Source organism: Symsagittifera roscoffensis, chromosome 1 (assembly GCF_963678635.1).
Source record: "Symsagittifera roscoffensis chromosome 1, txSymRosc1.1, whole genome shotgun sequence".
NCBI classification, from domain to species: Eukaryota; Metazoa; Xenacoelomorpha; order Acoela; family Convolutidae; genus Symsagittifera; species Symsagittifera roscoffensis.
The window spans coordinates 96135619-96163352 of record NC_087062.1 but is presented as its reverse complement, the minus strand read 5'-3'; the positions used below and the strand labels follow the sequence as shown (position 1 = coordinate 96163352).

The 27734-nt window shown below is 34.8% G+C and overlaps 1 protein-coding gene across 1 annotated transcript in view; it reads left to right on the top strand.

The window, feature by feature from the left end:
* Positions 1 to 27734, top strand: part of LOC134841087 (ryanodine receptor 2-like) — a 168306-nt gene that overhangs the window by 77571 nt on the left and 63001 nt on the right. The window contains exons 50-69 of the mRNA XM_063856871.1: positions 22 to 377; positions 555 to 800; positions 1020 to 1248; positions 1660 to 1974; positions 5262 to 5657; positions 5955 to 6251; positions 6771 to 6903; positions 13565 to 13688; positions 13974 to 14167; positions 14596 to 14944; positions 17150 to 17379; positions 17806 to 17887; positions 18628 to 18749; positions 22881 to 23052; positions 23701 to 23751; positions 23827 to 23945; positions 24188 to 24363; positions 24734 to 24892; positions 25182 to 25305; positions 26681 to 26880. Of these exons, the coding sequence (XP_063712941.1) occupies positions 22 to 377; positions 555 to 800; positions 1020 to 1248; positions 1660 to 1974; positions 5262 to 5657; positions 5955 to 6251; positions 6771 to 6903; positions 13565 to 13688; positions 13974 to 14167; positions 14596 to 14944; positions 17150 to 17379; positions 17806 to 17887; positions 18628 to 18749; positions 22881 to 23052; positions 23701 to 23751; positions 23827 to 23945; positions 24188 to 24363; positions 24734 to 24892; positions 25182 to 25305; positions 26681 to 26880 (4074 nt within the window). The remainder of the gene's footprint in view (positions 1 to 21; positions 378 to 554; positions 801 to 1019; positions 1249 to 1659; positions 1975 to 5261; positions 5658 to 5954; positions 6252 to 6770; positions 6904 to 13564; positions 13689 to 13973; positions 14168 to 14595; positions 14945 to 17149; positions 17380 to 17805; positions 17888 to 18627; positions 18750 to 22880; positions 23053 to 23700; positions 23752 to 23826; positions 23946 to 24187; positions 24364 to 24733; positions 24893 to 25181; positions 25306 to 26680; positions 26881 to 27734) is intronic.

Below are 27734 nucleotides of genomic sequence, written 5' to 3'. Positions count from 1 at the left end.
TTTATTGTCTTCTAAATCTAGATTGTGAGAATGCTTGTTCGACGACCGGAGTGTCTTGGACCCGCTCTGCGCGCTGGCGGCAAAGGACTTCTAGAAGCCGTCGGTGAAGCAATTGAATTGCAAAAAGCTCACAACACAGTTCTGTTTCCACCTCCAATGTCGGGTGGCTCCGAGGGAAAATCGGGCGATGAACGAGAAGTGGGAACGGAGTCGGTGATTGGTCACGATGACCCCAGTTCAGTCAGTTGGACCGACGACCGATCCCTGATAGTGTTCAGCTCCTCGGGAGACCGGGGAGCGGGAGATACCCTCTCGATGCGGAAGGATCAGATTTCGTTCAAGTCAGGACCTCATTCGGCTATCATCATTAATTTAGAGTAAATAATTTGAAATGTAGACTAATTTGAATTTTTTTCTAAGCGAAGGCAATTGTAATCGGAGGCTACGCGAATGGCGATTGATGTTTTACAGTTTTCTAATTTCTCTCACGTCAACTTTTTATGGTTTTTCTTCGTATTTGGAACAAAAGACGAGTTTGGAAGAAACGCTTTTAGACCGACTCCGGACGACGTGCAAATTGGCGACGCAGTTCTCGACTTTTACGCGGCGTTGATCAATCTGCTGGGGTGTTGCTCGCCCGCCGAACACCACACAGAGAAGACAGGCAGTGGGGCAAGTGGTGGGGCTGATCAGAACGGGGGAGGGGGAGGCGGAGGAGGAGAAACTCAGAGGGTGAGGGCTATTCTGCAGAGCCTGGTCCCCATGGAAGACTTGAAAGGAATCTTGGGCATGAACTTCAGGTATAAAATTAGAAAAAGCCACTGGCTGAAGGTGAATTTATGGCAAAATAAAAACTGGTTTGAGTTAGAAAAGACAATCATAGAATTTTTCATGATAAAAGTTTCATCGCCAAAAAAATTTTGTGATCAACTAACATGGTGTCGACATAGAAAGTGCAATATACTAAAGCATATCATTTCAATAGCGCATAGAAGTCTGAATATAAGAAATGTTTTCAGTCTTCCTTCCATGGAAACTCTTCACCAAGATCCCCCCGCTGAGTCATCACAAGCGGCTGACGAGGCGCGCAACAGCAAGACGTGGGCAGGGCCCCTGAAGCCCCACCACAAGGCATCCATTGTGCGCTTCTGGGACAGAGTGTATGGAATAAGCGAGGCGGAGACACTAGAACAACTCATCTCAATCGGATTTTTGCCTGACCTGAGAACTGCTGTCATTCTAGATACGGTTAGTGTGAACAAAAGGCAGCGAGCCAAAACAATTTCAGTCAATACTCATTTGGCTGAAGAGCAAAAATAGCTATCAGACACCCGTATCTTTGTTTTTTTTTGCACACAGTAAATCTAATTTTGATGTCTGAAACAAAGTTTGGATTCTCATCCGATGTCAAGACTAGATAACGCAACAAAGACATTGTTCACTCAAATTTTTCTGTGTTGCAACTGAGCTTGGAACAAAATTTTCCAACTTTGATAGTTTTAAATAAAAATTTTGTTTAAATTGAAAAATTTTTCTACCCGAGTTGTTGAGAAAACATATCGCGATAAATCAATGCGACTGTTCTAAACGGCGCCATAGGGTTTTTCATAATAAAATAAGAGAAAATTGTTTTCAACAATGGGCGCAAATTATTTTCAGCCCTCAGTTGCGGGTGCGGACTTCTCAGTGGCTCTCAACCGGTACATCTGCCAGACAGTACTACCGCTACTCACTCGCAACGCACGACTGTTCGAAGGGGCCGGCGAGTCCTCCTCTAACCTTGTCGAAACCCTGCTGATAACCATCTACAGATTCTACAGATGCAGAACTCTGTCCAATGCTCAGAGGGGCATCGTGAACTCTTTTTTCTCCACCGTGATTCAGTATGTCAGGCCTCAGACTATTCACAATTTTCTGCTTACGTTGTCGCAACATCTAGCCGACTTGGAACCGTATAACGAGGTTGTTTACGAGGTATGTTGACACATTTAGACTTCAATTTCTCATCATCAATAGGAAATTAGAACGCAGCGCATGAAGTTGCCATAATTCATAATGACTTTGGCAATGCTTCGGCGCTCAAACTTGGAAATCCGTGAAAAACTAAAAAAAATGATGAAAAGAGAGCAGCTGGAAAAAAATGCTACTTCTTAATCTGAAAGTTTCAAATAAAACTAGGACTCGTCCAACCCACTTTGCATGGTTATCAATTTTATGGTGTTGTGAGTGTTTTTACAAGGTTAAGTATGTTGCATGAAAAAGCTTGTCATGGCTTAATTAGACAGTATGTCAATTTTCATACCAACCAGACAATAATAATAAACATATTATTTGTAAAAATTCGCAGGTGGGGGAAAAGTGAAAAAGAAAAAAAGCCACAAATATATTTTATCGCTAAGTCAGTAAATCATATTTCTGATTTAATAAAATGTCTCGACAGGCATTCAAAAGACAGCAAAGCAAACCCGGCCTGTAATCTATTAGTTTTCCGTAGTTATGTATCAAAATAGAGCTCTCGGGTAGTCCAGTCAGTGGTACAAGCAACAAGTTTATAGGCAGCATTGACAGTGTCTATCCAAAAACTCACCTAAGTTTTTCTCTAACTACTTCGTTTTTTTTATATGTTTTGAGAGCAACTCGCAAAATTACGCTGCCAAAATTTTTTTTGGCATTAGGGGTTCTTAGAGAATCAATCAAACAATTCCACAAAAGTAAACGCAAAGCAAAATATAGGTCAAAAGCCTGAAAGGTCAGTAAACAAATCAATGGAAAAAGGCGTAAATTTGCAACTCTCTCAGCTCAGTCGGTTAGAGCACCGTACTTTTAAACAGAAATAGCTATGCGGATGTCGGCAGATCTAGCCTGCACGGGAGCAAATTTTCGGTTTTCTCGTCAGACTTTCAAAGAAGCACTTGCAGAAAACACGCCAATTTTAAGATTTACCGATTTGAAACAAAATCTTTTATTAAAAAAAGTAGCCTTACTTTGCAAGATTATCTAGGACTCTGAAATGTCTTCACGTCACCAAAAATCACAATTTCCGAGGGCAGACAAAAATTCACACTGTCGTTTAACTTAAAATAATTAATTTACCGTTTCCATTTATGGAAAAATGCTTATCATATAATTTCATACAAGTCCATACGTACAGAAATCTGCCATAAGCGTTTTTTCATATATCGAAATTATGTGATGAGCAACTTTTCATAAATCAAACGTTAATTTTTCTCGAGTTTTGCTAAATGTTTATGTGTTTTATCCGAACATGCAATAACCAAAGGTTTTCACAGACAAGAAATCTCTTTGGTTGAGGGGAGGTAATCTCACAGATGTTTGCATTTGAATTGTAATTGTATGAGATAATAATTTATAATTCACGCAGAACAATGAATGAAACCTTAATTTTTTTATTTGGCTCGATAATTTTTTGTCAAAATATTTACTTGCAAAAATTGTCGGCCAATTTATTTTGACAAATCGAAGAAACTCATACAATATAAAAAACTTGAAGTCTGAAAACTGGGTTCCTAAATAATTTTTTTAGCTATTGTTTTGTATGAAAAAATCAGCCTGTGCTATAAACAAAAAACTTTTGGACCAAGTTAACAGTGTTCCTTTCAAATCAACATAGGAGGAAAAGTTCCCTTTTTAAAAAGTTGTATTCTTCAGGCAACCAACTTTTAGCATAAAGCATTCGTCTTTTACTTGCCATTTGATTTTAAGGGGGAGATGTTCACATGGACCAAAGTTTTTTCTTGAAGTTTGAACTTTTTCAGATTTTTTTTTGCAGCAGGGTGAAAACTTCTTTTTATACAAAGCAGAGTAGAAATTGTATGTTAAACATTTTTTTCCATGCACTCAGTGTAAGAAGTTGCATATGTTTTGTGTAGAATTGTATGATCAACACGGATTAAGAGGTGGTCGGTTTCTGAAAAGCAATTTTTTTTTTCGTTTTTTTTCAGCAATGATGAGGATGTTTGAAGAAACTATGATCTAGCCGCAAATTTTTCCAAACACTTATTAAAACTCAAAAAAATAGTCTTCAATCAAAAGTAAAATAAATTACGACCTTTTAGTCGTCGTTTGGATTGCAAAACGGAGTTTTATAGAATTTTTCCAAGACGAGTTCGTCTAAGACTTTTTCATTATTTGTTCATCATCATTGGTTATAGCAGTGAAGTAGTTATGGCCTGTTTAGTTCAAGTGAAAGTAGGCTCAGTAAAATTTTATGCAGAGCTTGATTACAACATCGATAATTTCAGTCAAGTTTAAAATTGTATTCGTGTGGAAGTTTTTGAATTTGTTTTGAAATTTTTTGGTTCCTAAATGGCGCTAAAAACTCCAAAACTAACTTCATTTGAGTAAAACTAAGTTTTCACGGCTTCATTCAAGCTGAATTAAGCTTTTGCAAGTCTGCACGCTTACCTCATTAGCTCATAATTAGACCAAAAATCAAAAATTACAAACCGGTTTTTTGTCGACCCGGTTTTTCAACTTTGTTCCAATCACTAATGAAATGGATTTAATCACGAATAAAAAGGCTTTGATATATCACTCGACTCATTCCGATGATTATTTGTGGTAGCTGATTCTAGGTGGAAAGCAAAAAAAAACTAAACCACACTCGAATACAAAGTTCTTCCTTTTTTCTCAAATAGTCAGTTTAAATGTGTTGTTCTTAAATTGAGTTGACATTAAAAAGTGATGAGAAAAAAAATGGGTTCGAATATAAGCAAATTGGTATTTTATGAAGTAAAAAATGTCATTTTTTAGCAATCGTACACGTAATTATGTTTTTATATGCACAAGTTTTCGTGGATTACTTTTCTTAAATTTTGTAAGGCTATATAAGAGGCCTGTAAGTTTGAAAGGTTAACTTTAAGAAACTTTTGTTTTCATCAGTTTAATAATTAAATTTACAATTTTTTTAGTTTTTTTGTTAATCTGAATCATACTGTATATGCTGCTTGGTAACAAAATTCTTTGATTATTGATAATCCGAATAAACTATAAAACTTGATAAAAAGATGCAAATGTGAAATTGTATGCGAATGTGAAAATAAAAAGCGGACGGTTGAAACTTCTATGCTATGAAAAGTAGAACACTATAGTTTAAAAAAAGTTTAAAAAAGATTTTTCTATGTCAACTTGTTGTACCGTTTGCAGCCTTAATCAGAAAACAAAACTACATCTTGTAGGTTTTCCGAAACTCAATGGCGTTAAATTTTTAATGAATACGATTCCATTTGAGCCTGTTTTAGGCTCTGAGTATCTTTCTACAACACAACAAAGACTACTACTCCGGGGTTGAAAGTGTCTCGGCCACTTACGGAATGGTATCCGACGAGGAGCGAAGTGTTCTCTTGCGCATGTTTGAGACATTCTTCGACGCCCTCATCAAAAACGGCAAAATAGAAACAATCGAAAAAGCAATGCCCGCTCTTCTGTCCCTCGTCGGCACAATTCCCCCAGATTATCTGAACAAAAGTGGGGCCACTTTGTCGATTAAGTCGCGCATGAAGAGCTCGGTGGATCCGAGAACCGGCCAATATATCCCTCGCACCACAAACTTTGAGTCGATTAACTTGAACAAGGACTTGGCGGACTTCACAGCAAAGTATGCGGAGCAAGTACACGATGAATGGTCCAAAGAATTGGTTAGCAATTGTTTTTTTTTTTTTCAAAAATTTTGCAAAGATCAAATGACTTTTTGGTTTGTCATCTTTGTAAAGGTTTTATAAGTGGAAGTTGCTTCTGAAAAAAAATTTAAATTGGCTTCGAAGGGTTACACGTGTCTTCATTTGTTAATTACAGAAGTTAAATGACCAAAGTTAGTCGCGAATTTAACTTTAAATTGAAATTTTTTACTTAAAATTATTTTATGATGAAGCTGTTCATGGCTCATAAGAGTTATAAAAATATAAACATTGAAAAAAATCAAGAAATATTAACAGCTGGACGACGGTTGGACTTACGGCATGAAATATGACGACGACAATAAAAAGTTGTCCAATCTGAAGCCATACAAGCTGTTACACGACGCCGACATTGAAGACTACAAGAATAAAATTCGACAGAAGTTGCGAATTGTACTCTCATTGGGGTTCCAAATCGATAAGAAGTTCAACCCCAACACTGATGTTCCCCAGGGGAACACTGGGACTATCGGAGGGGGAATTAGGGGGAGGAAAGCGTCTACAAACACTTCCGGAAATCAACAAGCACAAGTGGTCGCGCCGCCTTCCATTGCAGTAAGTTTTTTTTTTAATCTAAAAAGAAACTCACAGTTTTTTTGAAAATGCGATAATAGGTGTTTTTTATTCAAAAATGTCTCGACCAACAGCTTTGAATAAAAACAACTCTTTGTATTTTATCTAGTTTTGATCAATTTTTTGTATTTTGAACTAACAATTATATTTTAATGATTTTAAATCAATAACATTGTTTTTCATATAATCAATTTATTTTCAGAAAAAGTTTTGCTTCAAAGCACTCGGACTTTGAGTTTAATGTGAAGTTTTCTTAGTAAACAGCCGCGTGGCTGGTCTAGCATTTCCACGCGAGGAACGGGGAATGAAAGGGTTTCGAAGGGGTTTGAATGATTTGGCAACCTTTTCATAGGCTTACCGAACTGATTTTGCGAGCTCTCTTTTAACGACAAAAAAGACCCAACCTAGCTGCAAAAAGACAAATGTCTTGCGCCGCAGGTAGATTTTAGTTTTCCAATGAAAATTCAACAAGGGTTTTCAATTGCTGTTATTTTTTATTAGAACTTCCGTCCGAATCCACTGGATCTGTCGTCTGTGGCGCTGTCCAATGAACTCATAGATTTGGCCAACCTGGTCGGAGAGTGCTGTCATGATCTGTCCAACAACGCAATCGCCAACGACCACTCCAGACGCAGTGAGTTGCCTCAATTTTTTTATGATTATGTTTCAGTTTTTGTTCCAACCATTTGAAAAATGGGGAGGAACTTTGTATTCGGGTGTGTTTTAGTTTTTTCTTGTTTTTCTTTTTGTTTTCCACGCAAAATTGACTCTGTTGAATGATATATCATGTCAAAGCCCTTTTAGTCGTTACTCGAACCAAAATTTCAAAAAAATTTCAAAAAAAAATTTCCAGTGCCGAGAAAAACCGCTTTGAAACTTTTGGGTTTTCGTCTTATTTCGAGTGAATTAAACGAGCGAGCAGGCTTAAATCAGCTTAATTATGCTTAAATTAAAGCCAGTCAAATTACTTTTAAGAGTTTTTAGCTCCGTTTTAGCAACCAAAATCTTCTGCAGAAAAATTTGAATTGAAAAAGTGTTCATTATTTAATTTTTTTTTGCTTAGTTTGTTTTTTAGTCATTTTTCTATTAAAAATTGTCCAATTGGCCTACTTCTCTGTGTCTGTCTAAAATGCCTAAATTTTAGTCTTACGTCAGATCCCTTTATTACATTATATTGACCTTATCTAGAACATTACCGTCTGATAAATTTTCCCAAAATGAATTTTGATGAATTTGACGAAATTTTTGTTCTCGATGTGGTTTTTTCTTCTGACAAATTTTGGTTTCTGAATTTGATTTTTTAAGTTAAAAGCTAGTGATGTTTAAACTCTAACCGAAAAGCTAGTGATGTTTCAACTGTAATTAAAAATATTTTTCCTCTGAGACCAGTTTTGTAGATTATGAAGAATTTTTTAAACGCTCAATTGGCCAATTTAGGAGAGTAAACGCGCAATATATGTTATCCTTTAACCTGAAGTTGAGACTAACAGGTTGGTTTTCAACACGTTTCCAGACAAATATTGTCACTTCGTATTGTACACAGCCTGTAACAGGACAAATTAAAGAAAAAGTCCATTTTAAAAAATAATTTGAGCAGTTTTGTAAATCAACGTTATTGGGCAGTATGAATTTTCAAAAACTTTCATAAATTATTTTGGTCAAGAAACATTTCAAAAACAAGGATAGCCGGTTACTGTGCAAGAAGCACAGAATGTTCGGACCACAGTCTCAAAAAATTGTTTTTTTTTAATACAAATTGTGTCATTTTTTCAGCATGTTGTGAAGAAAAAAAAATCTGAACGAAAAAATAGAATTTAGGCGTTTTTGAGATTCATAGTATTATAGGTCATTTAAAAAACAGTTTTTGAAGAAAAATTACGTGGAAAAAAGAAAAAATATATATATTCTGAAAAATTTTAATTTTTTTTTGCAAAAGTATTTAGAAATTTTAAGTTTTTGATTACCAAAATTGCGCTAAAAACTCCAGAAATTACCTTTACTTAAACAAAACTAAGTTTTCAGGCTCCGTTTTAGCAACCAGAAACTTCTGCAGAAAAATTTGAATTGAAAAAGTGTTTATTATTTAATTTTTTTTGCTTAGTTTGTTTTTTAGTCATTTTTCTATTAAAAAATTGTCCAATTGGCCTACTTCTCTGTGTCTGTCTAAAATGCCTAAAATTTAGTTTTACGTCAGTTCCCTTTATTAAATCATGTTGACCTTGTCTAGAACATTACCGTCTGATAAATTTTCCCAAAATGGGTCACCTTTCATCAAAAAAAACGTCAATCAAAAAAAATTTTGATGAATTTGACAACATTTTTGTTCTCGATGTGGTTTTTTCTTCTGTTCAATTTTGGTTTCTGAATTTGATTTTTTCAGTTAAAAACTAGTGATGTTTTAACTCTAACTGAAAAACTAGTGATGTTTCAACTCTAATTAAAAATATTTTTCCTCTGAGACCAGTTTTGTAGATTATGGAGAATTTTTTAAACGCTCATTTGGCCAATTTAGGAGAGTAAACGCGCAATATATGTTATCCTTTAACCTATATTTGAGGCTAACAGGTTGGTTTTCAACACATTTCCAGACAAATATTGTCACTTCGTATTGTACACAGCCTGTGACAGGACAAATTAAAGAAAAAGTCCATTTTACAAAATAATTTAAGCAGTTTTGTAAATCAACGTTATTGGGCAGTCGGAATTTTCAAAAACTTTCATAAATTATTTTCGTCAAGAAACATTTCAAAAACAAGGATAGCCGGTTTAAGTGCAAGAAGCACAGAATTTTCGGACCACAGTCTCTAAAATTGTTTTTTTTTTTTTAATACAAATTGTGTCATTTTTTCTGCATGTTGTGAAGAAAAAAAAATCCCAATGAAAAAATAGAATTTAGGCGGTTTTGAGATTCATAGTATTATAGGTCATTTGAAAACCAGTTTTTGAAGAAAAATGACTTGGAAAAAAGAAAATATATATATATTTTGAAAAATTTTAATTTTTTTTTGCAAAAGTATTTAGAAATTTTAACTTTTTGATTCCCAAAATTGCGCTAAAAACTCTAGAAACTACCTTTACTTAAACAAAACTAAGTTTTTAGGCTCCGTTTTAGCAACCAAAATCTTCTGCAGAAAAATTTGAATTGAAAAAGTGTTTATTATTTAGTTTTTTTTGCTTAGTTTGTTTTTTAGTCATTTTTCTATTAAAAAATTGTCCAATTGGCCTACTTCTCTGTGTCTGTCTAAAATGCCTAAATTCTAGTTTTACGTCAGATCCCTTTATTACATCATATTGACCTTATCTAGAACATTACCCTCTGATACAGTTTCCCAAAATGGGTCACCTTTCATCAAAAAAAACGTCAATCAAAAAAAAATTTGATGAATGTGACGAAATTTTTGTTCTCAATGTGGTTTTTTCTTCTGACAAATTTTGGTTTCTGAATTTGATTTTTTCAATTAAAAGCTAGTGGTGTTTCAACTCTAAACGAAAAACTGGTGATGTTTCAACTCTAATTAAAAATAATTTTCCTCTGAGACCAGTTTTGTAGATTATGAAGAATTTTTTAAACGCTCAATTGGCCAATTTAGGAGAGTAAACGCGCAATATAAGTTATTCTTTAACCTAAAGTTGAGGCTAACAGGTTGGTTTTCAACACGTTTCCAGACAAATATTGTCACTTCGTATTGTACACAGCCTGTGACAGGACAAATTAAAGAAAAAGTCCATTTTAAAAAATAATTTAAGCAGTTTTGTAAATCAACGTTATTGGGCAGTCGGAATTTTCAAAAACTTTCATAAATTATTTTTGTCAAGAAACATTCCAAAAACAAGTATAGCCGGTTACTGTGCAAGAAGCACAGAATGTTCGGACCACAGTCTCAAAAATTTGTTTTTTTTTAAATACAAATTGTGTCATTTTTTCAGCATGTTGTGAAAAAACAATCTGAACGAAAAAATAGAATTTAGGCGTTTTTGAGATTCATAGTATTATAGGTCATTTAAAAAACAGTTTTTGAAGAAAAACTACATGGAAAAAAGTAAAAATATTTATATTTTGAAAAATTTTAATTTTTTTTTGCAAAAGTATTTAGAAATTTTTAAGTTTTGATTCCCAAAATTGCGCTAAAAACTCCAGAAATTACCTTTACTTAAACAAAACTAAGTGTTCAGACTCCGTTTTAGCGACCAAAATCTTCTGCAGGAAAATTTGAATTAAAAAAGTGTTTATTATTTAATTTTTTTTGCTTAGTTTGTTTTTTAGTCATTTTTCTATTAAAAATTGTCCAATTGGCCTACTTCTCTGTGTCTGTCTAAAATGCCTAAATTTTAGTCTTACGTCAGATCCCTTTATTACATTATATTGACCTTATCTAGAACATTACCGTCTGATAAATTTTCCCAAAATGGGTCACCTTTCATCAAAAAAAACCGCCAATCAAAAAAAAATTTGATGAATTTGACCAAATTTTTGTTCTCGATGTGGTTTTTTCTTCTGACCAATTTTGGTTTCTGAATTTGATTTTTTCAGTTAAAAGCTAGTGATGTTTTAACTCTAACCGAAAAGCTAGTGATGTTTCAACTCTAATTAAAAATATTTTTCCTCTGAGACCAGTTTTGTAGATTATGGAGAATTTTTTAAACGCTCATTTGGCCAATTTAGGAGAGTAAACGCGCAATATATGTTATGCTTTAACCTAAATTTGAGACTAACAGGTTGGTTTTTGACCCATTTCCAGACAAATTTTGTCACTTCGTATTGTACACAGCCTGTGACAGGACAAATTAAAGAAAAAGTCCATTTTACAAAATAATTTAAGCAGTTTTGTAAATCAACGTTATTGGGCAGTCGGAATTTTCAAAAACTTTCATAAATTATGTTGGTCAAGAAACATTTCAAAAACAAGGATAGCTGGTTACTGTGCAAGAAGCACAGAATGTTCGGACCACATTCTCAAAAAATTGTTTTTTTTTTTTAATACAAATTGTGTCATTTTTTCTGCATTTTGTGAAGAAAAAAAAATCCCAACCAAAAAATAGAATTTAGGCGTTTTTGAGATTCATAGTATTATAGGTCATTTGAAAAACATTTTTTGAAGAAAAATGACATGGAAAAAAGAAAATATATATATATTTTGAAAAATTTTAAACTTTTTTTTGCAAAAGTATTTAGAAATTTTAACTTTTTGATTCCCAAAATTGCGCTAAAAACTCCAGAAACTACCTTTACTTAAACAAAACTAAGTTTTCAGGCTCCGTTTTAGCCACCAAAATCTTCTGCAGAAAAAATTGAATTGAAAAAATGTTTATTATTTAATTTTTTTTTGCTTAGTTTGTTTTTTAGTCATTTTTCTATTAAAAAATTGTCCAATTGGCCTACTTCTCTGTGTCTGTCTAAACTGCAGAAATTATAGTCTTACGTCAGATCCCTTTATTACATCAAACTGACCTTATCTAGAACATTACCGTCTGATAAATTTTGCCAATATGGGTCACCTTTCATCAAAAAAACGTCAATCAAAAAAACTTTTGATGAATGTGACGAAATTTTTGTTCTCGATGTGGTTTTTTCTTCTGACCAATTTTGGTTTCTGAATTCGATTTTTTCAGTTAAAAGCTAGTGATGTTTTAACTCTAATCGAAAAGCGAGTGATGTTTCAACTCTAATTAAAAATATTTTTCCTCTGAGACCAGTTTTGTAGATTATGGAGAATTTTTTAAACGCTCATTTGGCCAATTTAGGAGAGTAAACGCGCAATATATGTTATCCTTTAACCTAAAGTTGAGGCTAACAGGTTGGTTTTCAACACGTTTTCAGACAAATATTGTCACTTCGTATTGTACACAGCCTGTGACAGGACAAATTAAAGAAAAAGTCCATTTTAAAAAATAAATTGAGCAGTTTTGTAAATCAACGTTATTGGGCAGTCGGAATTTTCAAAAACTTTCATAAATTATTTTTGTCAAGAAGCATTTCAAAAACAAGGATAGCCGGTTACTGTGCAAGAAGCACAGAATGTTCGGACCACAGTCTCAAAAAATTGTTTTTTTTTTAATACAAATTGTGTCATTTTTTCTGCATGTTGTGAAAAAAAATCTCACTGAAAAAATAGAATTTAGGCGTTTTTGAGATTCATACAATTATAGGTCATTTAAAAAACAGTTTTTGGAGAAAAATGACATGGAAAAAAGAAAAAGTGTATATATTTTGAAAAACTTTAATTTTTTTGCAAAAGTATTTAGAAATTTTAAGTTTTTGATTCCCAAAATTGCGCTAAAAACTCCAGAAACTACCTTTACTTAAACAAAACTAAGTTTTCAGGGCTGAAAATAAGTTATTGTAAGCATATACGGTCATCTTATTAGCTCGAAATTAGACAAGAAATCAAAAATTTCAAACCGGTTTTTCTCGACACTGAGAAACTTTTCGGAAGTTTTTTAATGTGGTTTGGTTCATGACCAAAAGGGCCTTAATACGATATATCACTCAACTTATTCCGATGATTATTTGTGGCAGCTGTTTTTGCGTGAAAAACAAAAAACTAAAACGCACCCCAATTCACGCTCCAAAGGACAAAATATATCGCGCATTATTTATCCCAACTTGAATTTTAGTAGTAAGAATGTGTCCCAGATTCAATCCTCATAATTTTATGTCAAATTGTCACTGGTAATATTTCGTTTTGGTCAAGTATCGGATATCAATATCTTTCTGATGTTATAAAAATTTGCGTCATAGTGGCTGGATGAATTTTTGTTGAAAAAAACTGAAGAAAAAAATTACCCGAGCACAAATAATGTTATAGCCAGTAGCGGATTTAGGGGGAGGGCGGACGCCCCCCCCCCTCTCTCAGGGATTCGACCCCCTGCCGACCCAAAGGGTTCTCCCTTTGTACTCTTTTGAGATATCCATCTTTGGTTGACTGACGCTAAAGTTTTTCTAAAGGTGCCTTTGGCGCCAATCTATACTAATTTTGAGGGGGGAGTGCGCGCCGAAAAAACGCAATTTTTTGGTCGAAACTTTCCAAAAAGTGCCTAAAACATCTTGAAAAAGGTGATGCGGCGTGGGAAGTTTGGTCAATCTAGGGTCTTTATAACTAAAAAAAAGTCGACAAAATGTTCAAAATTTTTTTTGGAAATCCGCCAGCCCCCCTCGAGAAATTCCTAGATCCGCGCCTGGTTATAGCTATCCTCGGATTTTATGAGCTGTCATTTGTTGCGAGTTGTGGTGGTATAGTGCTTTGGCTAGATTCAGCTCCTTTCTTTGTTTTTTTTAAATGTAATCTGCTTTTCAGCGCGTGCGGTGGAACACACATTTGTGCCATATGAGTTGCTGACGATGGAGGAGAAGGAGAGAGAGTGGAAAGGATCCCACAACTTCATAAAGTTCCTCATTGTCTGCGGGTTCCAACTCACCAGGTCAGCCATATAGCCCCTACCCCTCACAAATTGACAGCCAAACATTTAGAAAGCCACGCCTAACATACGGACAAAAATTAATTATCAATTTTCCGACCACGCTCGACAGACCACCGTGTTGCCGTGTTGTTTTCAACTGGGTAATTTCTCAATGAGAGACAAAAATTAAATTTGTTTCATTTTTTCAAGTTTTTTCGTTGATTATCGGAACATTCTGTGCTTCTTGCACGTCAACTGACTAGCCTTGTTTATGCACTGTCTAATGTCTACATTGTTCTCTTCCAGGTCGAGTGAGTTCGAGAACTTTGGGAGTGACGCGTCGTTGTCTTCTGGGCTGAATCGCCCGACATCTTCCCCCTCCCAGCCCCCACCTGTCAATCAGAAGAGGTTCTCTCTGCTGCTGTTGGAGAAAGTGATGGTGGCTGCGGAGAGGACTGCGAAGGCTATCAAGGACCAAGCAAAGGCAGCCGCCAATCTAGGTCAGCTTTTTGCAATCTAAACTTTGCCAAAATAATCTTTCATTTTAAAGAAATCCGGGAAAGCATTGGTAAATCAGAACTGATAATAAAAATAATCTTATTGCCAAAAATTGAAAATAAAAAATCTTAACTTATTACCCAAAAAATTGAAAAATGAAAAATCTTAACTTATTGCCAAAAATTAAGAAACATCATTATTGTGAGTATTTTACATTGGGATAACTAATTCCAGCAGAACTCTCGAACTGAACATTTGTCAGCATTAAATTTGTCTTTATTCTATTATATATTTTTTTGCACATTAATTTTGTTTTTTATATTTTAGTTCATGTATTTGCTTCATTCCTTAGTGTAATGTTTTAGAAACATCTTAAATGCTGCAATTAAGAGTATGATTTTTGTGTCTAAGAGTTTCTAAATAAATTTAGTCGAAGGAGCTCAGTTATCGCAACACCCACCAATGCCCGAGATAGTAGGAAAGTTTTCCCATGTTGTCATCCCTGTAATACACCACTACGTCTTCTTATATCGAACTTACTACACCGGGACAAAAGAGAACAACAGTCAGAGATCAGCCGACCAGACGCCCTCATTTTCGGCCAATCGACCGGGCGTTGTTTTTGCATCTGTGAGAGAAAAGGAGCTCCTGTTGGGTCTGTTTTGCAGGTTGTTTGCGTCGCTCAGAGAGCAGAAAAATAGTAGAAGTGCGGAAATCAGAAGTGAGATGAGTGGCTATATTGACTGCATCAAAGCTGTAGCTGAGGCACTAGAGTTCTCGTGAGTTCATTCGGATTACTAGAGTTCTCGTTCGGATTAAACTTTGTTAGCCTTCATATGAGGCTCAATTTGGTAAACCGGTAGCTTTAGCTTAAATTTTAACTCACAAAAAGGATCCGAAAATGCCTAGCTTTTGAAGTGAAATTTTGAGTCCGATTGTCGCAAAAAAAATACTCCTTATTATTTCTGGTAAAATTTTAAGCAGTTTTTGTTATCATCTTTTTGCCTAATGTCCAACAATTATGAGAGAAACGCAATTATATTTTCCAATTTGATTCGTTTTGTTCTCAGATAATTTAAATCAGCGTTTTATTTGCTCTCTACACTGAAAGGCAAAATTAAATTAAAATTTTAAATTTTCTTTGCTAAAATACTTATTACTCGAGGGTGTCTTTAAATTTTTTCGATTGGAAAAAGATTAGATGATACTTTTATCGAAAGTAGTTGTTGTCATCTTTAGTCTACACAAAAATTAAAAATTATTTAACAATTTTGTCCGCTGCTTATGATCTACAAAATAACAGTCTTTTCGTGAAATTTTTTCGAAAATTTTTTCCATTAAAGCAAAAAGTATAACTCAAATTGCTAGTCAAAAATATGCAACAAAAGCTATAAACAATAAATACGATAATGTTCCTGAATCTAAAGTTTCAGAAAATCTTGTCCTCTATGAAATTTCATTTACATAATAAAAAAAATTCGCATCAAGCAACGAGTTATTTTGACTAATTAACTGACCTATGCTGTGCGTTATCGAAAAACTAGCAGGTAATATTTATCTTAAATTTGGCAAACTAATAATTTTCAAACCTCTGTTGCAATTTTGTAGCAAGTAATAAAGTTTTAACTTTTCTGGTGAAACTAAAACCACCTGAGCACAAATTTTCCGTCGCTTTCTTCAAAAAACGGATCAATGAAGATATACTATTTCCCCGAAAGATCCTATTGCTGCGTAGAATTTTCAACTATATTTACCTTCAAACTAGAAGCCTTGTTTTTGTTTCCCCGTTGTCTTGGGCGTAAAAAAAGAGGTTAAAGCTTTAAAATTTGGCTAATTTACACAAAACCTAATATAAACAAGGATAGCCAGTTGCTGTGCAAGTCGCGCATAAATTTTCGACCTCAATTTTCCCAAAAAAAAATTTTCCACTAAAAGTTTGAATAATTTTTTTAAAAAATGTTTTTACCAGAATAGAACCAAATAAAGCTTCCAAAACTAGTTTTTTTCTAATAAAATCAAAATTTTTAGCTTTGTTTCTAATTTATATTAATAACAAATGTTACTCGATTACTTTACTCGCTCGAAAATAGGACGGAAGATTAAAAATTTCAAACCGGTTTTTCTCGACACTAGGAAAAATTTTTGGAATATTGTCATTCGAATTACGACTAGAATAGCTTTATTATGATATATCACCCAAAGCTGTCCTATGTCTATTAGTGATACCTAATTTTCCGTTTAAAACAAAAAAAAACGAGAAAAAAAACGAAAAAAAGTAACTAAAACGCACACGAATACAAAATTCCCCCGCTTCCTAATGGTCGGAAAAAATATATTGATATCTGATTTTGTCACTTTTCTTAGAGCTGAAGAATTTTAATTGCATTGTAAAATCACTTTTCGTTCATTTTCGAGCTCACCAAAAGTCATGAATGTAGTGAGTACTCTTTTATAGGTCTTGGTGATTTCTAGTCTTAAAATTTGTTCAAGCTAAAATTTGATTTTTCGCAATTTGACTTTTGATTTCTTTTTTAATTCCGTTCTTTTCTATTGTTAAAAAGAAGGCAAATTCCATATTTGAAAACCAAAAGTGTAAAAGTCCCGAAAAATGTTATCGACTTATATTGCTCCAGTTATCGACTTATAAAAATCACATAATGATCCAGTTTTTCTTTCTCAATTTTGGTTTATTTTATCGAAAAATTGTCAATCAAAAATGTGTAAACTGCTCCTGAAGTTCAAAGAATTTTAAAACTTTATTTTTTTTCTGTTTCCTTGCATTCATTGACTCTTTTCCAACTGCCTGTTGGCTATATTCTGTGTATTTCAATTACAGACAACTAATTTTTTGTCTCAAATTTTTTTCTCGTTTTTTATGAAGCCACTACGACATCTTCTCCTCCGGGTTCATTAAAAATTCTGCTTTGATGCAAGCTTGGCTTAATGAACATCTTCGATGATGACTTTTTGGTTTATGTTGGCAGAGCGATCGCCGGAAGCAGCAACCCAACAGTGCTTGGACTTGTTCACATCTTCTTCCTATCAGTCGTGAACGAACTCAAGTCATTCAGACAACAGATGATCTCCTTGGCGGAAATGATGACAGTCAAGGAAACGCGAGATCTGAAATTCATTTTCAAGACTGTGCTGCCTGTGTTGAAGCTTGTGCTTCGAAGAATCGGCTCCAAAGACATGCTTGGCAAATCCATCATACGTTAGCTTTTTTCATCACTAACAAAATGTTATCAAATACATATGGGCGCAGTTATTAGATCATATCTACTGTTGCGTTTCATTAAAATTCTAGAGTCACAAGAAAATTAGAACAATCACCAAAGTGTATCGAATGTTGAAGAAAGTAATCCTGCTCCATTTTTAGGTTAAGTTGATTTTAAACTCTTAAATTCACAGAGCATTCCTGTCTGCAAACTTTTTGATTGAAAAGTAATTCAAAACTTTTAAATTTTTTATCTTCCAAAATGGAACAAAAATACATAAAAACTTAAAAATTATATTATATTAGGTAAAGTAAGATGTACAAATAAATATCACAAAGTCTTGTCACCTTGTGACTCAAGCCTCATCGCAAAATATGTAATCTGAGATGTTTCCTGATGTTTATTTGTGTTGTTTTTGTTAGTTGGCGAGACTCAATTCTGCTGCTATGAGCTCCTGGAACAGATGTACCTTCTAGGAGCAGACCAGCAACTCTGCAACGCTAAGTAAATTTTCTTATAAAAAGTTCTCGAGTTCACTGATTTTCTTCCTGGCAGACGTTGAAGATGGTTCAATTTTAGCCAATAAATTAGCTTTCAATCAAAAATGTAATTTTCAACAGATTATTAGGAGTAATGAGCGTATAGTGAGTACTCTTATATAGGTCTTGCTGATTTCAGGAAAAAGTTTTAAAATTTGTTCAAGCTCATTTTTGATTTCTCGCGGTTTGACTTCTGATTTATTTTGAAGTTCCGTGCATTTCCATTGTTAAAAGGAAGACAAACTCCACTATCGAACAGCAAAATTGTAAAGGTCACAAAAAACGTGCGGATCGACTTCTAATTTCGAAATTGGAATTTAACTATCAGATTTCCAAGTGAAATAAAAATTTTTCCTATTGATCTAATTTTTTCAAATTGAGTTAATGTGAACAAAAAAGTGTCCATAATAAATTGTTCTACAAATTCAAAGAGCTTTCAGGCCATCTATTTGTTCTCTTTGAAATTAAAAAGTTGAGTAGTTTTGAAAAAAAAAACAAGTCAGTTTTTGTTTCAATTTCCTTGCGTTCATTGCTCTTTTCCAACTGTCAATTGACTAAGTTTTGAAGCTTGTTGGCTAAATGATTGAAAAGATTTTCTTATTCCAGGCTAGGCTTTAGTTCCGATACATTCTTAATTCCAATTAAACTCAATTTTGATTTAAAGTTTCCTTTTTTCCTATGTGTTAATGGGCTGCTGGTTGCTAGGCAACGGAGCATAGTGGGCGACTGTTTGTCTGAGTTCGCCCAGGCGTTCCCGGTGGCCTTCCTGGAGCCCCTGATGACGTCATACAACAAACAGTCCATTCTCAACAACAATGATTTCAAACGTAAGTTGAGATGAATGTTTGCATTTGCCGCGCTGCAATTAAGTCCTGCAAATTTACTTTTAAATAAAAAGTAAAGCCCTTCATTTGAAAAGTCATTGCTTTGATGTTTATGCATTGCCCCTATATTTGTGTAAAATGGCTGAAAATTAGACCAATAAACTACTTTAAGATAAAACAAGACTGCTCGTATCAGGGCAAAGCCCTGAATGTTCCGACTGCCTTTTAAGGTTTATGGAGCAGCAGTAATAACATAAAAAATTAAATGAAATAAAATAAAATGAAATTTTTTTTCTCCAAATATTGAAATTTTTTATGAAAATCATCCCCCCACACGCCATGTAAAGTACAAAAAGAGAGATTTCGTTCCTTGTAACAAATCAATTATGGCAAATAAGCTTCTTTCAACCAATTTGGAACGATTTCTAAGACGGATTAAATCTCCGCTTACGCGTTAATAGCGCGAATTATATCGCGCGTCAATTGTCCCAAATTGGGCAAAATGGCCAAAATGGCAATCTTAAAACCCTCATAACTTTACGAAAAATGATTACAGGTGAAATATCTTTTCAAATTTAAGTTCAGGACAACAATGGCTTTCGAAGGATATAAAAAAATTCCGTCAAAAATGGCTAGTTAAAAAGTCGAAATTTGTCTTAAGAAAAAAAACCCACCCCGAGCACAAATATTCCGTTACTTTCGTATCGAAAGTCGGAACAACAAGACTTCAAATATCACACAAATGTTGAATTTTGTTCCAAAATGGTTGATAAGAATTTCAAAATTTGTCAGGAGAAAAAAGTAGCATACCGAGTACAATTACTCTATCATTTTTAACGATAGCCACAAAGATTTTTTAAAGCAAGATTCATAGTAATAATTGCTTGGCTAATATTCAGTCTTTAGAGCATTTAGTCTGAGAGCGAAGGGTTTATAAAAACTGAATAGCAGAATTAAGCCGCCCGATGAGATAATTTTGCAAAGTTCTCATTATACCGAGAAGTACTGGTTCCCGAGGACAATCGCGGAGTATTTGAATTCGGTTTAAATTTTTGTTCCCAGAACGAATTTTTTTGGCAGAAATTTTTGTTTCACCAGATAAATCACATTGATCACCTGTGCTCAAAACTGAATCACATCCAACCATTGTAAAGTCTTCAATGTTTTTAAAACTTCTTCAGAAATGATGCATATCTATTTTGATTCAGCATGCTTGTGTCCGGAAGCAGAAATGCAGCAGATCTGATATTTTTGTCATCATATGTGACAATTGATAAATCAGAGTTGATTCAAACCTAATTCAGACCCAGTTAAGCCGGATCAGATTTTAATTATTGGGCAATCCGTAGCTTTTCGTAACGAAAAACGTGATGAATTTGTGCTCGGTGTGAATTTTCATTAGATAGTTTTCAACTTTCTGACATTTTTTGACGCAGTTATTTGGATGGATATTGATGACTTGATTTTGAATTGATACTGGATGGGTTTTGATAATTTCAATTTAAATTATCTTTCACCTGTAAAAAAATTTTGCAAATTTGGTTGAGATCGAAGAATTTGAGTTTGAATAACTAAAAAAGATAGCCCCTTACTGTGTTCCGACAATAGTCTTAAAAAAACACTTAAAAATTTTTTTTCAAATCAATGTCATTTTTTTTGCGTGGTGTTATAAAAAGATCTGAACAAAAAAATTCATTGTAAAAAGGCCAATTGGGAAACAGTTTTTGTAGAAAAAAGACAAGAAACACCCAAAAATTTATCATAAATTTTTTTTAATTTCTTTTTTTTCTGCCGAAATTTTTGATTCTAAAATTGACGCTAAAAACTCCACAACTAACTTTTCTCAAGTCAAAATATGTTTTTAAGGCTTAGAATTCATAAACATAATAATGTGAGCGTGCACGCTCCCCGCATTGGAGTTCCATGAATAAAAATCGATTATAATTGAGTTTTTTTGTCAGTGTCCACAAAAGTGAAAACAAATCGATTATAATCAATTAAAACTGGATTATAATATTACTATTTTATGAGGCAACAAATCCTTTTTTCATCCATTATAATCATTTTTTTCCATTTTTGTGGACACTGGCAATGAAACTATATTAAACTCGATTTTTTTCCATTTTACTGACATGCGAATTTCAACGCACATAAGGTCTTTTCTACGTTTTAAACTAAAGTTGGCTATATTGGTTACTTATTACTTGTTCAATTTAATTTTTTTCCACCTAGCTTTGATATTTTTGTTACTTTTTTATGTTACTGAACATTACCCCCTAGCGATTGGGTTCAAGTGGGGGGGGGGTTTCATGTGGGGGGGGGGGGGGGCGTTCAGGTGGGAGGGCTGATCAGGTTGGGGGCGGGTTTCTTCAGGTGGGTGGGGGGGCTTAGTGTTCAGGTGGTGGGGGAGGGGAGCAAAGGGGCAAAGGTTATGGTGGTTGAAGGGGAGCAAAGGGGCAAACGTTGGGCGGGGTGGGAAGCTTATTGGAATCTTTTTGCAATTTGAGCTTAGTTTTGAAATGGATTAGGCCGTACACTCCCTTTGCAAAGTTTCCGCATAACTCGATTGATAAATCCAGAAATTTTTGCAAAATTTTGCACGACGCGCGAAGCAAAAATAAAGTGAAAAAATAATCCATTTTAATGTGGTTTTCTACTTATTATAAAATCCTTTAAAATGGATTCGAAAGTAATTATATTACATTTTGTTTTGGCGAGAACGAATGGATTTAAATCCATTTTTAGTCTAATTTTGTTGTCTGAACGTAACATGGGAATCGATTATATTTACAACATTTTAGACCACGAAAATCCATTGTAATCGATTTGTTTTGACTTTTCTTAAATGCGGGTCACCATAATAGATCGAAATGAGACCAAAAATCAAAAAAATTCAAAACAATTTTTCTCGACACTTAGAAAAACATTTTCAAAATTTTAAAATTTGGCATCGATTTCGAAACTTTCATTTTCCAATCGAAATTGAAAGTGCTTTATTATGATGTATCACTAGACCCATTCCGATGATTTTTTGCGATACCTGTTTTTGCGTGGAAAACAAAAAAAAAGAAAAAACTAAAACACATCCGAATACAAAGTTCCTCCGCATTTTTCAAATAGTCGGAACAAAAATAACAAATGTCGTACATTCTTAAAATTTGATTTTTGTTAGACATTTTTTGTTTTAAAGAAAAAGTGGTTATTTTTTCATGAGACTCATGAGCTTCCTTTTTTTCCATCAATGGTTCTTTTAGTCTGAATCATTAAGTTTTGTGATCAAGTATAATTCAAAAATGACATCCTGTGAATCAGATTTGAGAATTTTTATAGGAACAAATCTATGTAATCTAACTATTTTCATCCATCTTCTGTTCTGGTTTTTAAATTTCATTGAAAGTAGACACTTATATAGGTTGCGCTGGCTTTTCTCTCGTTTTTTTTTTGGAAAATTTGATCATCCCGAAGTTAATTATTTGTACTTTTGTTTTCAATTTTTGTTTAAAATCATTTAAAATACATTTGTCTCAAATTAAGTGTGGAAATGACGCGGAAAAACGTGAATGATCGCTTGTTTGGAAAGTGGAGTTTGATTTTTAGATTTTCCAATAGATTAAAAAACTCACCTATCGATCCAGTTTTCTCAATTTGAGTTTTTTTTTGTATCAGAAAAAGTCAATCATGAAAAGTTCGAGCTTTAAAATTATTCATTTGTTTCCTTGAAATTCGAAGTTTTTCAAAAAAAAACTAGTTGGTCTTTATTGGTTTCTTTGCGTTCATTGACACTTTTCCAGCTGTCTATTGGCTATGTTTGTATGTGACGACTTTTTGGCTATATCAAAAAATAAATCAAAAAAATGAACAAGTCTGATATTGCATAAAAAGTACCGATATTTAATGCGTGCAAAATTTCCATTAATACTTCTCGTATAAGAGCAAAGCTAAGAGCAACATTTTCCATTGACTCCATTATTTTGAAAACTTTGCTTCCCGAATCCCTATGTTAAAGTACAAAATGTTGAACTTTGCGTCTGTTAATGCAATTCAATGCAAAATAGATTGCCTGAATTCAATTTGGAGTTTTTTCGGAACCCGACTAATTCTTAGCTGTTCTACTCCGAGCGTTTCGATTTTCAGAGCGTTTTGACGCTGTGGGCTTGTGTGGCGATGTGCCCACTCTGGACGAGATACTGAATGAAGTGAACATCATGGCCAGTGCAGCTGCCGCACATGCACAACACACACGTCCACAGGAGGACTGCTATGACCCTCTTCTTGTCATTGAAGTACTCCTGCCCATAACCTGCATGTGAGTTGCAGTTTCTGTTCCGATGATATTCCAACAAAGGAGCTCTGAATCCCCCCTGCTTTTCAAAAACCAAAAAGTACATGACCTATGACCAGGGGCGGATTTAGGGGGGGGGGGGGACGCCCCCCCTCAGGGATTCGACCCCCTGCCGACCCAAAGGGTCCCCCCTTTGATACTTTTTCAGAAATCCATTTTTGGCCGACCGTCCATAAAATTTATTTTTCTAAAGGCGCCTTTGGCGCCAATATATACTAAGTTTGAGGGGGAGCACGCGCCAAAAAAAAGCGATTTTTTTGTCAAAATTTTTCAAAAAGTGCCCAAAAACGGCTTTTTTGATTGTGTTTTTAAAAATTTGTCTGCGGCGCAGAAAATTTTGCCAAAATGGGGGCAAAACAGTGCTTTGGGAGAGCTCGAAAAATCTATTTGATCGATCTAAAAAAAAAAAAAAAAGGTCGTCAAAATTTTGGAAAACTTTTTGAAAATCCGCCCCCCCCCTCGAGAAAATCCTAGATCCGCCCCTGCCTATGACCATACAAAAAATAAATGATTGAGCTCAAGTATGGTACTCTATTGACGTCTCGATCCTATACTCTTATTTTTCCAGAGTTCGCCAAAAGGTGTTGATTGATTGTCGTGATTTATGTTCAGATATTTGTCAAACTGGATTTACCGAGGACCAGATTACGAATTGGTCGATGCGTAAGTATCCTTGAGACGAATAATAAGTTGAAATTTAATGTTCATCTCTATCTGATGACATTTCTGTTCATTCAGTGCAAGTTACCCGACCAACGTGACTCATGCTCAGCTGAACAGTTTGTTGTCTAACGTGTTGTCTCTCATCACAAACAACTTCGGAGTCACAGACGCGGTGTGGATGACCAAAATTGCCAGTAAGCACGCTTCTTGCTCTCTCTCGGCGCTTCCATTAAGTGTACCCCCGGAAACATTAGTATGTGGGTTATAATGGTGAAGACCCCTCATTCGCTAGTCTGGGGACTGGTACTGTCCTGTGGATAGACCTGAATCACATAATTTTATAATCATTTAGTACTTTTATGTAAGACCCGCCTAAATACAGCTCAAAAACGAACTGAAAAATTGATTCCTACCTGAATATTCTGGAATGTTCTAGAAGTGACCCAGCCCATCTGGAAAGAGTCAGTGTCCTCAATGTTGACAAGTCACTACCTGCCTGCTCTGAGACGACTGGCCGCCGAGATGAGCCGACTGATTCAGGAGGAGACACGACTCAAGGCCGAGTGGCAGACGGGAAAAGACACGACAAACTACGAAGACGACCTACAGCAGGTATAATTCACGCGAGTTCGTGCTAAAAATGTCTAAGATTGAAAGTTGAAAGTGGTTTTTGTCCTATTATTTTCAAAATGAAATCTTTTTAAAAGCAAGTCATTGCCTATTTTTTACGTGTCCCCAGCTGCCTAAACGAAAAATTATTTCATAAAAAAACCGTGAATTTGAGGACGGAACTCAAAATTATCGATTTGTTTTTGATGAAGAGTTTCATCGTTCAAAGGGGGACTTCATAATGTAAAGCTGTGGCTTGCTTACAAGATCTCATTTTGTAAATCATGAATTTTTCGGCTGGTGTTTTTATTATCTGGCCTTTTTTGGCTGCGTTATGTTCTCGGGTTTGATCGCACTGGTTTTTTTTATACAGGCAATGACGCTACTGATGAGAGACATCTACTGCTTCTTACCTTTTCTATTGGCCTTCATGGACCAGGAGAGGGTGGGTTGGAACTCTGAGATGCCTCCGGACGCTTACGAGGTTTTCGAACTCGTCACCACCATTTTTGCCTGCTGGGCAAAATCTCAGGTTGCTGTTTGTTTCAAAACTTCTGTTAAACTCTTTGAACCCTCAGAACTCCGCTAGCATAAAAATACAAGCCAAAGCGTTGAGTTCATAAAAAGAAAAAAATTATCTTGCGTTTCGACCTAAAATTAGATTCCAGCTGGCTTATTCGAAGGTGAATTTTTTGTCAATAGCCAACGTTTCATTTGTCAAGTCAATAGTTAAAGACCGTTTCTAATAAAAAAAAGTCAGCCGAATTGTAAAAAAAAACTTAATTCGAATTGGGAATCTTTATTTTTCTTTTTTTTTGCAGACCATCCGGAGGGAGGAGAGTAACTTTGTGAGCACACATGGAGTGGACACTATGGCCCTCATCAGTGGACTGCAGACCAGTGCAGCCACTGCAGCCCATGACGTCATCCTGTCACACAGAAAGAGTGAGCCAAAACCTCTCACCTTCCAGTTCTATGCAAAACTTTTTTCAATGCAACCGCTTTTTTTGATTTTTTTCTGTTGTGAAGGAACTGTTTTAACAGAAGACAACTATGTTTAAGGGCAACATATTTTTAGCAGTTATTTTATACAGTGCTGATTTAAATTAACCGGACAAAACGCCTTAAACTTGAAATTTAAAACGCGTTTTTCTCAAATTGGGCTCAGTTAAGGTGAAAACTTATGAAGACAAACTTATGAGTTGCTTAAAATTTTTGCAGAATTACTATGGTGTAATTTGTTTTGCATAATTCGGGCCCAGAATTTTACCCCAAAAATGGGTTATTTTGGCTTTTCTTAGTTAATCAAAAATTACGCCAAAAATACCCAGTCGATCACAGACATAATTATATCAAAGAGAGCGCCTTACGTAGACCAACAAACTTTAAAAAAGGATATATTCTCCAAAAAAAATTGCAAACCGTTTAAAAATTGTTTTTAAATAAAAAGTTGGTGTTTTTTTTTAGTAAAAACGACCTTTTTTGTCTATCAAACAAAAATAAATTAACTTTTACAATGTTTTGGAGAATATACCCTTCTCAAAGTTTGTTGGGCGACGTAAGAGGCTCACTTTAATTTATATTTTTCTGTGATCGACTGGTGTTTTTGGCGTAATTTTTGATTAACTAAGAAAAGCCAAAATGATTAATTTTTGGGGTAAGATTTTGAGCCCGAATTTCACAAAACAAATTACAGCATATTAATTCTGCAAAAATTTTAAGCAACTCTTGTCTTCATAAGTTTTCACCTAAACTGAACCCAATTTGAGAAAAACGCGTTTTAAATTTCAAGTTTAGCTCGTTTTGTCCGGTTCATTTAAATCAGCTCTGTATACTTTTCACTTTTTGTTTGGAGACAATCGAACTGTTTCATAGATCCGATGCTATCACAATTCGAAAAATATTTGTCAGATTTTCTTCTATCCGTATTCTTTCGGTCCGGCGTTTTCAAATTCCCAACTCTTCTTTAAAGGCATCTTTCTTTTCCTTGGAACTATAGAACAGTGTTCAAAACGATTTGTTGGTAAGTTCGGAGTCAAAAACGGATTTTAATAACAATCCTTCATCTATTGGAATAATCTTTTTTGGGGATGGAAATTTGATAGCAGTGCCACGAGAGATAGTTGACAAGATACCAAAATCTGTCATTTTGAATCAATAATTGGTCTCTTCTTTTCTTAATTTTATTTAAGAAAGCTTAGAATACTGCGTGGACCTTCCGTGGAAAGCTTAGAATACTGCGTGGACCTTCCGTGGAAAGCTTAGAATATTAGATTATTGGTTTTATATTAAAGATTAAATTTTTGGTACTTTATTTCAGACAAGAAGAAGAAGAAACAACAACAGCAGCAACAACAACAGGATACCGAGACTCATTCTGGAACTTCTCAGTCGGTTACTTTTCACACTTCAATGAGTCTGATCATGGTAGCCTGCAAGAGGATGGTCCCGGTGGGTCTTAACTACCTGGACTCAGACATCCAAGAAGTGATCCAGAGTGCCAAGCACAAGTACCTCCAGGTCAGAGATAGCAACAAAAACGTATATTCCAGACATACCAGTTCCAAAACGAACTTTGCTTTCTAACAACTCTAGAATTGAGTTTGAAAACGAGCATAACTTTTAACAATAGCCTGGGCTAGAACAAAGTATTGGACCAAGCTTAACAGCTAAGACCATGATTCTAAAAGGGAGCAAGACGATTACTCTAAATTAGCATCTAGGAAGATGTAATGGTATCTAATAAGGACCATCTCCCGTTTGATTGATTTAGCCTTTCAGTTGGAAATTTTCTATCGATGCCCCCATCGTTTTTTATAGTTTTCCTGAATTTTAATTGTCTCATATCCAAGCTTTGGCTCATGTGACCAATCTCTCTCTCTTAATGGACCGAGTGAACAATCTCCCCCCTAAAAATGCCAAATTCATGCTGTAAGGACTGTTGTTCTATGCTTAATTCTGATTGGCTTTAAAATATAAAATATTTCTTTTAACCAGGGGCGAATTTAGGGGGGGGGGGGGGACGCCCCCTTCTCAGGGGTTCGACCTCCTGCCGACCCAAAGAGTCCCCCCTTTGATACTTTTTCAGAAATCCATTTTTGGCCGACCGACCCTAAAATTTTTCTAAAGGCGCCTTTGGCGCCAATGTATACTAACTTTGAGGGGGAGCGCGGGCCAAAAAACGCGATTTTTTTGTCAAAATTTTTCAAAAAGTGCCCAAAAATAGGGGCAAAACAGTGCTTTGGGAGAGCTCGAAAAATCAATTTGGTCGACCTAAAAAAAATTGAAAATCCGCCCCCCCCCCTCTCGAGAAAATCCTAGATCCGCCCCTGCTTTTGACCGAGTAGCAGGGGCGGATCTAGGGTTTTCTCGAG